Source organism: Lepidochelys olivacea (genome assembly GCF_965140295.1).
Source record: "Lepidochelys olivacea isolate rLepOli2 genome assembly, chromosome: 24".
NCBI lineage: Eukaryota > Metazoa > Chordata > Testudines > Cheloniidae > Lepidochelys > Lepidochelys olivacea.
In genome coordinates, this window is record NC_140434.1 from 8,638,751 (window position 1) to 8,651,835 (window position 13,085).

General features: G+C 42.6%; 1 protein-coding gene across 10 annotated transcripts in view; it reads right to left on the minus strand.

Moving 5' to 3' along the window:
* Positions 1-13,085, minus strand: part of POGZ (pogo transposable element derived with ZNF domain) — a 59,056-nt gene that overhangs the window by 27,255 nt on the left and 18,716 nt on the right. For 5 of the 10 annotated variants that reach the window (XM_084613152.1, XM_084613150.1, XM_084613147.1 and 2 more), the window contains exon 4: positions 1,963-2,010. The exons of 4 other annotated variants lie outside the window; for them this stretch is intronic. In XM_084613152.1, coding sequence (XP_084469278.1) covers positions 1,963-2,010 — 48 coding nt within the window. Of the gene's footprint in view, positions 1-1,962; positions 2,011-9,732; positions 9,959-13,085 lie in introns of all 10 variants that reach the window. One more of the 10 variants, XM_084613151.1, reaches the window with a different exon arrangement.

Sequence of the window (13,085 nt, forward strand, 5' to 3'; positions counted from 1 at the left end):
AAATTTTCCCATGACAGGTGTCTGCCTCAGGCTGAATTTTCTTAGGAAAGTTTCAGCATAAAACGGTTCACCGTTTCAGAGAGTGAGACTCAGGGAAAATATGTTGTTCTACTCATGTTAGACAAATTCTACAGTGTTTTGTTGAGAAATTCTAGCACCTCTAAGCTATGCAGCAGGAACTTTATATTTGCCAGAGAGATGCCCTGGTGTTGAGGATGTGTCTTTTGCTATCCCCATGAAAAAACACCCAAATTTGACTATCAGCATCTGAAAAATTTCATTTGCACATGCTCAGTAGAGGTTTGTTAGACAATGACTCCATTATTCTCCAAAGATTCTGTCACTACAGCGCCTTTATGTCAACCACAGTGACCGTGCACCATCCCCAGAGTGCAACTAAGCATGCTCAGTCTTAGGGCTGCAGGGAACATAGGGGCTTAGCAGGACTGTCCCTGCAACTGTCCCTCCTGGCACCCAGAGAGCTGCTGTGGCACCAGAACTGAGAACAGAGGGATTGTTTCTCCTGCGCGCTCAATGCTTCTTCAGTTGGCACCCAGGCAGCACGAAGGATCGAGAAGGAATAGGAGCAAACAACCTGACTGCACAAAAGGAAGGGAGTGGGGAGGAGCAAGAGAAGGGAGGGGAAGACACGGGCAGGTTGGGGGTGCAGGCTAAGGGGACAGGTGCCAAGGGGAACTGGAACAGAATGGGAGAAGGACATACTAGGAAAGGGGAAAATAGGGCAAAAAGGTCTTTAACCACTGAAACATACTCCACTACAGAACCGGCAATAGAACTCAGGATTCTTGAGTTCTATCATACCTCTGTTACCACTGTATAGCAGTGAAACTCACTGTCAAAATGTGCATCTCATTATCCTCTATGTGAGCTAGCCACCTGGGGGAAATAAGTCCTGTTAACTGAAGTCTGTGCTGTGGGCCTAAATGTGCCAGTCTTCCTGATGACCCATGTGGGGGTCAATAGAATTCCATGTGATGAAATTTCTGTTTTTCAGTTTACTTGTTTTGTTTTGAGCTTAGGAAGTTACATTGAAGGGAAAAAAAAAAAAGTTATGTCAAAAGAACATTGTGGTTGAAAAGTCCAGCATGTAAAAGTTAGATAATGCCCAATTAAGGTTGCATAGGCAACTTTAATTCACTCCCCTTGTGCATATACATTATGATACAGACTTTAATTACATGGTCACATAATATATTTTTCCATAGAATCTCTGCCTCATTCAGCGCACAGACGAAAAGGTGCTCTGGGAATGAATCAAGGTTGTGTAACAAATGAGGCCGTGTCATCTGTATGAACCAGCCTCATTTGTTGCAGAAGTTGGAAGGTGTGTAGTGAATGAACTAAGGGACTGGAAGAGGAGAAAGGGGTTTTTGTGCTTATGGCAGTTGAATGTAACCCTAGAGAATGGGAGTCTATCCCTGCCTCTCCCACTTAGTTTCTGTCTGATAAGGGGTAAGTCACTTAACCCAAAAACTTTTCACAAGTGCCCGCTGGATCTTCCCCATTTTTCTGGGTTTCCCACTGAAACCTTATCTGAAGAAGTGCTAAGAGCTCACAACTGCAACTGAAGTCAATGGAGCTGTGCTCTGAACATACACAGTGCTACAAAAACACTAAGTACTCTGAATAAAAATCAAGCCTGTGGCATCTCAGGTTGGGCTCCCAAAATGAGTGGGGCATTTGACGATTTTGGCTTCAATCTGTCTCACAGCCTCACCTGTAAAATGGGGGATAATACCATCTTACCTGACAGGGATATTGCAAAGATGAAATTCATTCACTAATATTTATGAACCACTCAGATACCACACTGACGCATGTCAAAGAAAAGCCATGAGGAAATTTATAATACTGTATTCAGGATTTAAATTTGTGTGCAATAAAAAAGGCATGGGGTCAGACATTAAATGATGAGGATAAAAAGAAGTATTGCATAGCTACCCATTCGGTCAGCAGCATTGTTCCTGTGCACTGATTGAGGCAGGGGTCCTGCAGAAAAAACAGTGTGATCATGTAATTAGAGAGTATATCAAAATGCCAAAATAAGACAGTACAGGTAAGAACTCTTCAACAATAGGCCATGACTACAACCCTGAAAGAAAGGAATTTTGCTCGGATCTCCTTTTAATGAGTATTTCATATAGTATCGTCGGCAATTCAATAAGTAGCATTATTCTTCAAATCAGTACTGAACTAATATTAGCAGGTCTGTGCTCGAGGACATGTTATCTTTCAGAAGAGTCATAAAACCAAGGTTCTGAACACTCATGGTCATTAAAGATCCCATAGCAACATTTGTACAACAAGAAGAGTTAACAGTAGTATCTTGGCCAAAATCCAACTAGAACAGAATGTTACATACCCTGCAGTAACCGTGGTTCTTTGAGAAGCTTTGTCCACAAAGATTTTGCTTTTAATGGGCAAACCCCCTCCATGCAAGATAGGATTACTTTGGTCAGCAGTGTTAGTTGGGGCTATGCCTGTGCCCTAGTTGCCCTTGCACCCCCCACACTCCCAAGTGAATAAAGGGAAGAGTGAACCCAATCATCCCTCAGTTCTTTCACCAACAGAGAATCCCACAGAAGTAGGAATTAGTAAAAGTGGGCAAGGAGGGTAGGTCATGTAATCTGTGTGGACAACACATCTCGAAGATCCCAGTTAATACAGGGGAAATAATCATTCTTTCTTCAGCTGATTGCCCTGACAGATTTTATTCTTGGTGACTAAAAAGCAGTGTAGTTGTCCCATTGCTTGGAGGTACATATTAGAGGAGTTCTACTTAAATAAATGACTGCAGAACAGCCCTACTAAATCACCATCTGATCTGGAAGCTTCTACTAAGGAACAGTGTCTTGTAAGTATGTGGATGGAACACCGTGTAGCTGCCCTACAAATTTCAGATATAGAGGCATTCCTCAAACAGGCAGCAGAGGTTGCCTGAGCTCAAATGCTCTCACCTTGCTAACTCTATATAGTATATCCTCGCTATAATGCCCTTCATAATAACGAACCTTCGGCTATAAAGAACCCGGTCACCAAATCCCACTTCGAGCCCCACAGCTGCAGTGGAGGCCGACAACTTCTCCAGCCCTGCCACAGCCACGAGGCCGGAGGAGCTGTCAGCCCCTGCCACAGCCATGAGGCTGGAGAAGCTGTCAGCGGCCTCCTCTCCTCTCCCCCTCCCTCCCGCCCAGGGCAGTCGGCCTCTTTCACTATAATGAACCCCTGGCTATAACAAACAAATGGCTTGAATCCCAACGGGTTCGTTACAGCGAGGGTGTATTGTACTGAAGTCCCAGGAGCATGAGGTGCCCAAACTAGAGGAAAAGCCATGTATAAGGCCCTTTGGAAATCTTGCCACTGAGGGTGGAAAAATACACTGTGACCCCTAGATAGGAAGATGATGTTCAGATATTACTACTAGATGGAGCCTTATGGAGTGGATGGAAAGCACAGATTGTTTCAGGGTTAGCAAATAGTCCAGTATTGGTGCTTTTAAGGGAGAAAGCTAGTGGTGATGCCCAAATAGAAAACCTCTTTCATTTACCTTTGCAATTAAAACTAGCTAAATATTTCCTGCTTTGTAGCAGAATGTTCTGAACCTCAGCTGAACAGCTTCTTTTGGTGGATGTCACCTAGCCAGCATCCAGGCTGTCAGATATAAGGAAACTGTGTCCAGGTATGGGATCTGAATGGTGATGTCCCAGACCATGTCAGGCAGAATGCAGGTGAAGTCTAGCATGCTGTACAATGTAAGTACATGAGGCTGTGTGTTCTGGAAGTCTGAGATGTTCTCACCCATGTTCCTTCAGTAGTTTCACCTAAATTTTGTTTGGAATCTCACTTGAAGAAGGTAAACTCTTGCTGATCTGGAGCCTAACAGTGCTCCTATAAATTCTATGCTCCAAATCAGTGTGGATTTTTGTCTGTTGTCTGCCACTCAGATATAGTTTTGTAGATATGATCATTTCTCATGTTCTTGCTGAAGATGAATGTCTTGCTCGCCTCGCACCAGAGGTTAACCAGAATCTGGCCATGTTCCTCTGCCCAGCTAGCAGTGGGCTTGTTGAAGTAAGGCTAAACTGTGTTTCCCTGTCTCCTTACATAAGCTGTCACAACCTTGGTGAATGCCCTTGAACACAGAGAGAGCATCAGGCTAGACTATCCGTTCTCAGCAGTGGGCATAAAACCTGCTGCCTTGTGGAAACCCCAGACTGTTGGGCAGCAGAGGACCATTTGCAATAGTATCTGTCTCCTCTTCAGTGGCTCCGAGGTCCTCCGTGGCCAACTGTAATATTGGATAGAGGAGTGCTGTGTGAAGGATGGCTCCTGGAGTGACTTCTTCCTCCTTGGGGTCGGGATATAGATGCTTGAAGAGTGCAGTCACCCATGAATCCTTCAAGGAGTAGAGGGCCTCATCCATTCCAGTGTTGAAAAGTTTGTTACCCTCAAAGGGGAGATCCTCAATTGTTGCTTGGACCTCAGTGGGAATCCCCAAAGACTGACAGTATTACCTCCTCATGGCTACTGCAGCAGCCTTGTGAATGCTATAGTGTTAAACATGTACAGCGCAACCTTTAGGGAAGTTTGGGCAGTCAGCTGTCCCTCTGCCATGACAGATTTCATGTTCTCCTGGTGTTCCTTGAGAAGCCTGTTTATAAACTAAGACAACTTATCTCAGTTTAAAAAAAAACAACATATTTCGAGATGAGGGCCTGATAGTCACCCTCCTCTGGAGGTTAGCTGACAAATATGCCATGCCGTTGAAGAAGGCCCCATTTCTTATCCTTTTTTCCTCAGTGTGGACTTAGAAAGTCCCTGCTGTTTTGATCTCTCCTGAACTGCTATTACTACAAGAAAACCCAATGCTGGATAAAAATAAAAATACCTGAATCCCTGATCAGGAACATGGTAGTCCCGGTCAGCTCTTCTGAATGTAACCAGAATGGATATTTTTTGCACGGTCCAGTAGCCCTTCATTAATGGACATGGCAAGCCTGACTAGCATAGAGGGATGTAGAATATCCATGAGTTTGTGTTGCTTCTCTCAGATCACTTCCAGGGCTACATCTAAAGTTTCTGCCATATATTTCATCAGGTCCTAGAATACTTTAGACTCATCAACTGAGGCCAACATGGGTGAACTGCCTCATCCAAGGAATAGCGAGCATCAAGAGTGCCATCATAAACAGGCATCAAAGCATGACACAAGGAACAAGTCTTAAATCCCAGTGACTTAGATTCTGCAATAATGCTAGTACCCCAGCACAAGGGGAGGGATGTAGGCTAACTTATCTAATTATACAGAAATAAAACCAATGGGTGCAAAAATGAGAAAACTACACCAATCAGATATTATACACAAGGCTAAGAAAAAATGACAGTGTGCAGAGTAAGCAGACATTGCAGGGTTCCATGGGCAGTAAGAATGAAGTAAGGGCCAGTTGGGCCTGCTCTGCTTTTTATTCAGTAAGGTGGGGAGGCGTGAGGGCACCAAGGGCCTCCAGTGGACTCTGCTGACCAAAAGAATCAGTCGTGTGTGTGTGTAGCACAGCAAGAGTCCAATGTGTGTCGACAGTCATTCGAATGAAATTATAATCTGCCTGCCTAAACTCCCCTAGTAGTTGTAACTGGACATAGTATTCTCTCTTACTTCTTGTCCTAAACTATTGTATAGTATTGCTGTATCCGGTCAGGTTGTTGTTGTCGTATATTAGAGATGTGTAAAATATTCCCTTCTACTGTTTCAATATTTTAAAGTGTGTAAAGCACTTTGCTTCTTGGGGTGAAAAGTGCTACAGGAATGTAAATTATATTTTTATTTGACAGTGAAATTATTGAATCAAAACTGTCACACTAATGTGGAAGATGGACACCTACCACATTTTCATATCAGCATTGCTTCTTCTTTTTTTAAACAAGGGAACGCTGTCAAAACTGGCAGACAAATATTGGACCTGCTAGCTATATATGTAAATGCCAAGAATTACTTAGGGTGGGGCACAGAGGTAGAAGTAGGAATAATTGAAGGAAATAACAACAGGACCATGTAGACTGAATGCCAATTTAAAAGACTTGCTGAAAGTGAGATGTATTTATGAAAATCTCCCCAAGAAAAGTGGTGGAAGCTTAATCACTTCAGACAGTTAAAACTGAACAGTAGGGAACAATACTGCTCCAGCAGGGAAATGGACTAGATAAACCAACAGATATTGTCCATCTTTAACTTCTGCAACTCTGTTTTTTGATTCACGGACACACAAAGGTACCGCCGTCCACTCCACTATGTCCTTCTATTCACCTTCTGAAAGAGTTAGGCCATGTCTACACTAGTGAGCTTACAGCAGGACAGCTGTACCAATGTAGCTGTGCCACTGTAAGATAGCTAGTGTAGCTGCTCTAGGCCGACAGAAGAGAGCTCCCCCGCTGACATAACACTGTGCAGTTTGTCACTTATGCCAGCGAAACTTATGTCGCTCAGGGGTGTGTTTTTTTTCCACCCACCTGAGCGACATGAGATTTGCCGATAAAAGTGGTAGCGTAGACATGGCATTAGAGTCTTGTACATTTTAATACTGAAAATGTACAATGCCCATAAGGGAATCCCTGCACCAGGTTTGTTACTGTAGGGTCACAGGCACAGAAACTGGCTTTTTATCAACATGGTGGATCTTGTTTAAGAGAAGTTAAATATTAGGTCTGCTACCCTGCATGCAGCATTGCATAAGAAACAATAGGAGAAGATGGATGAGATTTAATGGACTTTTGCCACTCTAATTTGGAATTCTTTTTAATGAGTGTAAAGCAAAATGCAACAAGACAACCTAGGAATGTAAAAAATTAATTGCTGAAAGCTGGGATGGCTCCAGACATGGCTCGTTTCTTGAGCCTGCAATGTAGTCTGAAGTTTAAAACAGGATTTGACCCTCACAGTTACTGGGCCAGTAGATATTGCAGGGATTGTAGAGGTGACAGATGTCCCTCTGGCACTTTGCCACTTCGGTCCCTGCTGGCAGCAAGCCTAAAGGGATTCCCCTGTGAGCCAAAATCAAAATAGTAAGAGATGGCATCAGCTCAAATAACACCACTGCTCCAGAAAGAAAAGTCCACATTCACAGCCAAAGAATTTTATTCTTATTGGATTTAAAAGTTAATTGGCCGAGTTTTTCTCTGTTGTACCAGTAATCCAACTGATATTAATGGAGAAGTATGACCGCAACCAAAAGGAGAATGTAGCCTAATGTACGTAAACTAATGGGCTCTAGAGAGATACAGAAAATAGTCATGTTTCTACAGCTCCATTCATCTCAAGGGATTGCAAAGCATTTCACAAAACTTAAACTGACGTTAGCAACAATTTAAAAAAAAAAAAAAAAAGACCCTTAGGCTTTGGACACACCACCACCACAAAACTAAGTTTAGTAACAGTTAAGGTTGATGGACACATTCCATCCATTTAAAATCTTAAAAGAATGGAAACAAGAAGTTATCACTTGTGCATTCGTTTCCACTTTCATATTGCCTACAGGGCTCGATAATGCACTCCAACAGACTTCCACTTCCATCTTCAACAGATACCAGATAGCAATATATATCCCAACTTCATCAAACTTGCACTCCAGCACAAAACCTTGACAATGGTCTCAGATACTTTTATATCAGCACATCTGACAGTCACACATTCCATGCATTTGGGAAGTTATTCTGCCCCAATACCATGTGGTCATTGTTAAGATTCCCCCTCTGCTTCTCCAGAGTATTTTCCCCTTACACACACCTCTTCAGTTAAAAGACTTTGCATCAGAATTCTGTAGTGGCCATAGTGATTCTTGGCCAACATCTGGCCTAAAAAGTAACTGTATGAGCCCTCAGACTCACTCCTCTTTAGAGCATCCTGTGGCGACCACAGGTGCCAACATGCAGTATTCCACCATGATCCAAGTACGCAAAATATTTAGATGAAGCTCCTACGCTCCTGAGAGTTCCCAGTGCCATCCAGAATTGAACAGAGTTTTGGCAACACCTGCAATGCTGCACACTATAACTCTTCATTCATTTCTATGTCAGGTAGCCTGAGACTGAAAGACAGTCTACAACACACACACACACAAAAGAAAAATAACCGTGGAGAATGATAGGACCCCCATTTGGCTTAGCTCAGTCTATGTGACTGAAGATTTTAATCTCTTCCTTAAGGATTAAAAGAAACATAAGGCAGTGACATTTGCACAGTGCCAACTGCTAATGCATTTCTGTAAGCCAGACCAAAAAAAAAAAGAAAGAAAAAGAAAAGAAAAGAAAGAAAAGAGGCTTAGTTAACTGAGACCACACCTCTTCCTTTTAATATAACTGTTGGAGAGATAGATGTGTAGAAATGTAATACTAGCTGTTCATGGCCAGGGCATTAACAGTACTGCATCTAATTCATTAGGAAGACAATTTTATATACTTCTGTGATTTACAGAACACATACTGAAATTTTCTAACTAGACTGAAGCATTATGTTAGTAATCTTGCTAAGCCTCCAATGTTCTAGATGCCCAAAGGGTTTGCTTGACACATTCAGACTCTATGCAGCAAGGACTGAGAAAGGAATAGAGAACAATCAGGTTTCGTTTTCAGATGAGATGTTGGAGCTTTGAATTAAGAGTATCATGGCAGGAGTTTTCCAAGACTCTTATTTTTAAACAGCCAAAAAAAAAGTGGACAAAATAAGAGGGTTTGTCAGACTTGGCAGGACTATCACAGAATCACCGTAATTTCAGATGTGACAAAAAACTATTCTAATTCAATTTCTGTGACTCTAACCTGTTAGAAGATATTTGGAATCACTTGCATAGTGACCACCCCCTAAGCTAAAAGTACAAATTTTGAATACTGTTCTAGCAAGCTCAGATTTACTGATTAATGCGTATTTCTAACAGACTTTTAAAATATTGAATATTATCTATCAGTAACCCTTAAGCTTTAGTTTATTAGTGTTAATCTAATCAGCATGCCAATACCACAAGGATTTGTATTTATTTTTTGTGATTGATTTAAAGTATCTCCCTAATCAACCCTTATCATTAAAACTATTAAATATTTATCACAATTATGATATGCAGTGATTCTTAAATATATATGGTATTTTTTCAAAAAATGAATTACTACTCCAAGTAAGGTAAAGCACCTGTCCTATTACCTGCAGATGTGATCAATTTTTCTATTAAAAATTGGTATCTGATTATTTTTAATTAGATTTATTGAACACTGAATGATAATCTTACATTTATACAGCCCCTTTAATCCCAAAGGATCCTAACACTCTTTATTAACGTTATACATTGAAATACAAACTATACAGAGAAATTGCTTTAGCCACCTCTGAAATTAAACATGGCAGCTACTTAACAGCACACTGAATGACAATTTCAGGATAGGAAGTGAAGAAGAATACCATTATCCAATTCAAACAGCAGGAAAAGTTCAAGGAAATAATATTCAAATTTAAAGTTGGCCAACGCACCAGTTTAATATCTCTACTCTTCCAAAATGCAACACTGGTTCTTTAGTGACCACAAGTCGTCAAAACCTTTGTTTTATACCACATCTGAAAGACTATACAACTGGCAACAGCAGTTTCCCCTAACATGCTGGGGCACTGGATTCAGTATTGAATTAGAGAAAAGAGAAGCATCTATTCCACTTCCAGCAGAAGAGGTTACTCACCTTGTGCAGTAACTGAGATTCTTCGAGATGTGTGTCCCTGTGGGTGCTCCACTTCGGGTGTTGGTGCGTCCTGGCGCTGGAGATTTTCGGTAGCAGTGCCCAGTTGGGATGCGCATGCACAGTAGTTCACAGTAGTTGTCTCGCAGTACCACTGGCACTTCATCTAGCGCTCCCGTGGCCCGATCCCCTTGGTTCCTTCTCTACCACAGAGTCCTTTCTGCGAACTCTAAAGTAGAGGGGAGGAGGGCAGGTACTAGATCACCCACAGGGAATACATCTTGAAGAACCTCAGTTACTGCACAAGGCGAGTAACCGTCTCTTCTTCTTCAAGTGCTGTCCCTGTGGGTGCTCCGCTTCAGGTGACTGTAGAGCAGTACCCCATTATAGAAGGATGCTGTACAGTTGAGGCTAGTACCGTAAGGCCAAGTATTGTATTGGCCTCTAAACTCTGAGTTATTATGTAGTAGTTTGTGAACATGTGTATGGAAGCCCATGAGTAGCTTGGAATGTGGTCCAGGCAGAAATTGATCTAGTTGAATGGGCTCTGATCCCTGTCGGGGGTTCTATATTTTGTTGTTGGTAACATAAATGGCTGCAATTCTAAATCCATTTCAATAGTCTTTGTTTCAAAATGGCTGCACCCTTCGATTGTTCTTAGAACGAAATCTTTCCGTAGGTCACCATCTCGGTAAAATGCTAGTGCTCTTCTAACATCTAGTGTGAAGAATAGATTCCTGTGTAGGCCCATCTGGCTTAGGGTAAAACGCAGGTGGATGGATAGGTTGATTGAGATAGAATGATGAAGGTACCTTCGGTATGAATTTAGGGTGTGGTCCCATAGTCACTTTGTTTTTAAAGAATATGGTATAAGGAGGAGGGGCCATGAGGGCCCCAATTTCACCCACTCTACGTGTTGAGGTGATCGCGACCAGGAACGCTACCCTCGTTGATAAATGTAGTAGAGAACAGGTAGCAAGTGGTTCAAAAGGGGCTCTGGTAAGGCCTGTGAGGACTAGGTTTAGGTCCCATGCTGATGTAGGGTGGCGGACTTCAGGGTACCTGTTCTAAATACCTGCAAGGAAGCGTTTCGTAATCGGATATACGAAGGCTGAAAAAAAACATCTATCTTGTGGTGGAAAGCAGCTATGGCTGCGAGGTGTATTCTAAGTGAACTAATAGATAACCCTGAATGTTTCAAATGCAACATGTGCTCCAAAATGGAATGTATCGGCGCTGTAAGTACTGATATGTGGCTGTTGTGACATCACGAGGAGAATCTCTTGCATTTATGGAGGTAAGTGGTATGCATGGTAAGTTTCCGGCTGTTTAGCAACAACTTTTTAACCTCTCCCAAACAGGTTAGTTTGTCATGATGGAACCATAGGGGAGCCATGCCTTCAGGTGGAGTTTTCCTAGATTCGGGTGAAGAACTTGACCCTCACCCTGAGGGAGAAGATCCTGACGGAGAGGAAAGGTGTACGGGGTACAAAGTGCCATGCGGTTCAAGTACGGAAACCATGTCTGTCTGGCACATGTCGGAGCTATCAGTACGATCCTGGCTCTGTCGGTCTGTATCTGTGTACCACTCTGGATAATAACAGTACCAGTGGGAATGTGTACAGGAGGGGTATGTTCCATCGGATGACAAAGGCATCTCCTAGGGATTGTGATCCTAGTCCTGCTCATGAGCAAAACCTTGGACATTTGTGATTTTGTGATGTTGTGAACAGACTGATGTGTGGTGACTCCCACATGCAGAATATGTGTTGTGTTGTCATTGTTCGGTTCCCATTCGTGTTCTTGGGAAAACTGTCTGCTCAGTGTGTCTGCCATCATGTTCTGTTGGCCCAGGAGGTACGACACTGTAATGGTAATATTGTGGATAATGCACCAGTTCTATAATTGTATGGCTTCTGTGCACAGGGAATGAGATAGAGTTCCTCCCTGCTTGTTTATGTAGAACATACAGGCTACGTTGTCTGTCATCATTCCTAGTGATTTGTTTTTTATCATTGGTAGGAAATGTTGGCATGGGTTTCAAACAGCTTGTAGTTCGAGTAGATTGATGTGTAATAATGACTCCACGGGAGACCATTTCCCTTGGATTGTGTGTTGGTTCAAGTTTACACCCCATCCGATTAGTGAGGCATCTATAGTGATCAGGATGGATGCTGGGTCTTGGTGAAACGGGACACCTGCGCACACATTTCATGGGTTTATCCACCATTGTAGCGATTGTATGACTTTTGGTGGTAATGACAGGAGTCTGTTTAGACTGTGCTTGCATGGTATGTTGAGTGTGCTCCGTCATCCCTGGAGACCGCGCATGTGTAGTTGTTTGTTCTTGATCACAAAAGTAGAGGCCACCATGTGTCCTAATAGTTGTAAGCAGGTGCATGCAGAGACCCTTTGGATTGTTTGTGACTATGGATATGAGAGTGGTCATTGTGGAGAATCTGGTCAATGGTAACGAAGCTTTGACTTCTATTGAGTCTAGATAAGCGCCAATTAATTCTAGTTGTTGAACCAGAACTAAAGTAGATTTCTTATCATTTATTTGTAACCTTAGGGTATGGAAAAGTGTCAGTCTTCTGTGTGAAGCGTATTGCTTCTGCTTGAATGTGACCCTTCAATACACAATCATCCAAGTATGGGAATATCATAATTCCCTGTCTGCATCAGTGTGCTATTACTATGGCAACAGTATTGGCAAAGACTCTCGGAGCCCCTGAGAGTCTGAATGGTAACACCCTGTATTGGAAGTGGTCTCTGCCTACTGTGAGCCGTAGGAATTGTCCGTGTGCGGGGTCTATAGTGATATGAAAATACGCATATTGTAGGTCAAGGGCTGAAAACCAGTCCCCTTCTCCCAATGCCGGAATTATTGACATCAGCGTAACCATTCTGAATTTGTGGGTACATACAAATTTGTTGAGTCTTCTGAGATCTAAAATGGGTCTGTACAAGATGGTTTACTTCTTGTCATAGAAGATGCTCATGAGAAGAGTCCCAGAAGAGGGATGGGTAGGTGGGATGGCATAACCAAATCGTACTATCTCCAGTATCCAGTGATCTGTGGTGATGGATGCCCACGCTCAGAAAAATGGCCTTAGTTGGTGGCCAAACATCTGGATAGGTTGTGTAATATGTGCTGGTTGTCAATCAGACCCTTGACCAAATCATCAAATTGCATCTTGGCCGGTGGTGCCTGTGACGCAGGTTCACCGCATCCACCACCAGGGAGTTTGGTTGAGGATGAGAGAATAGGAAATACATGCCTTTATTGGGCATGTAAACATAGAATATCAGGGTTGGAAGGGACTTCAGGAGGTCATCTAGTCCAACCCCCTGCT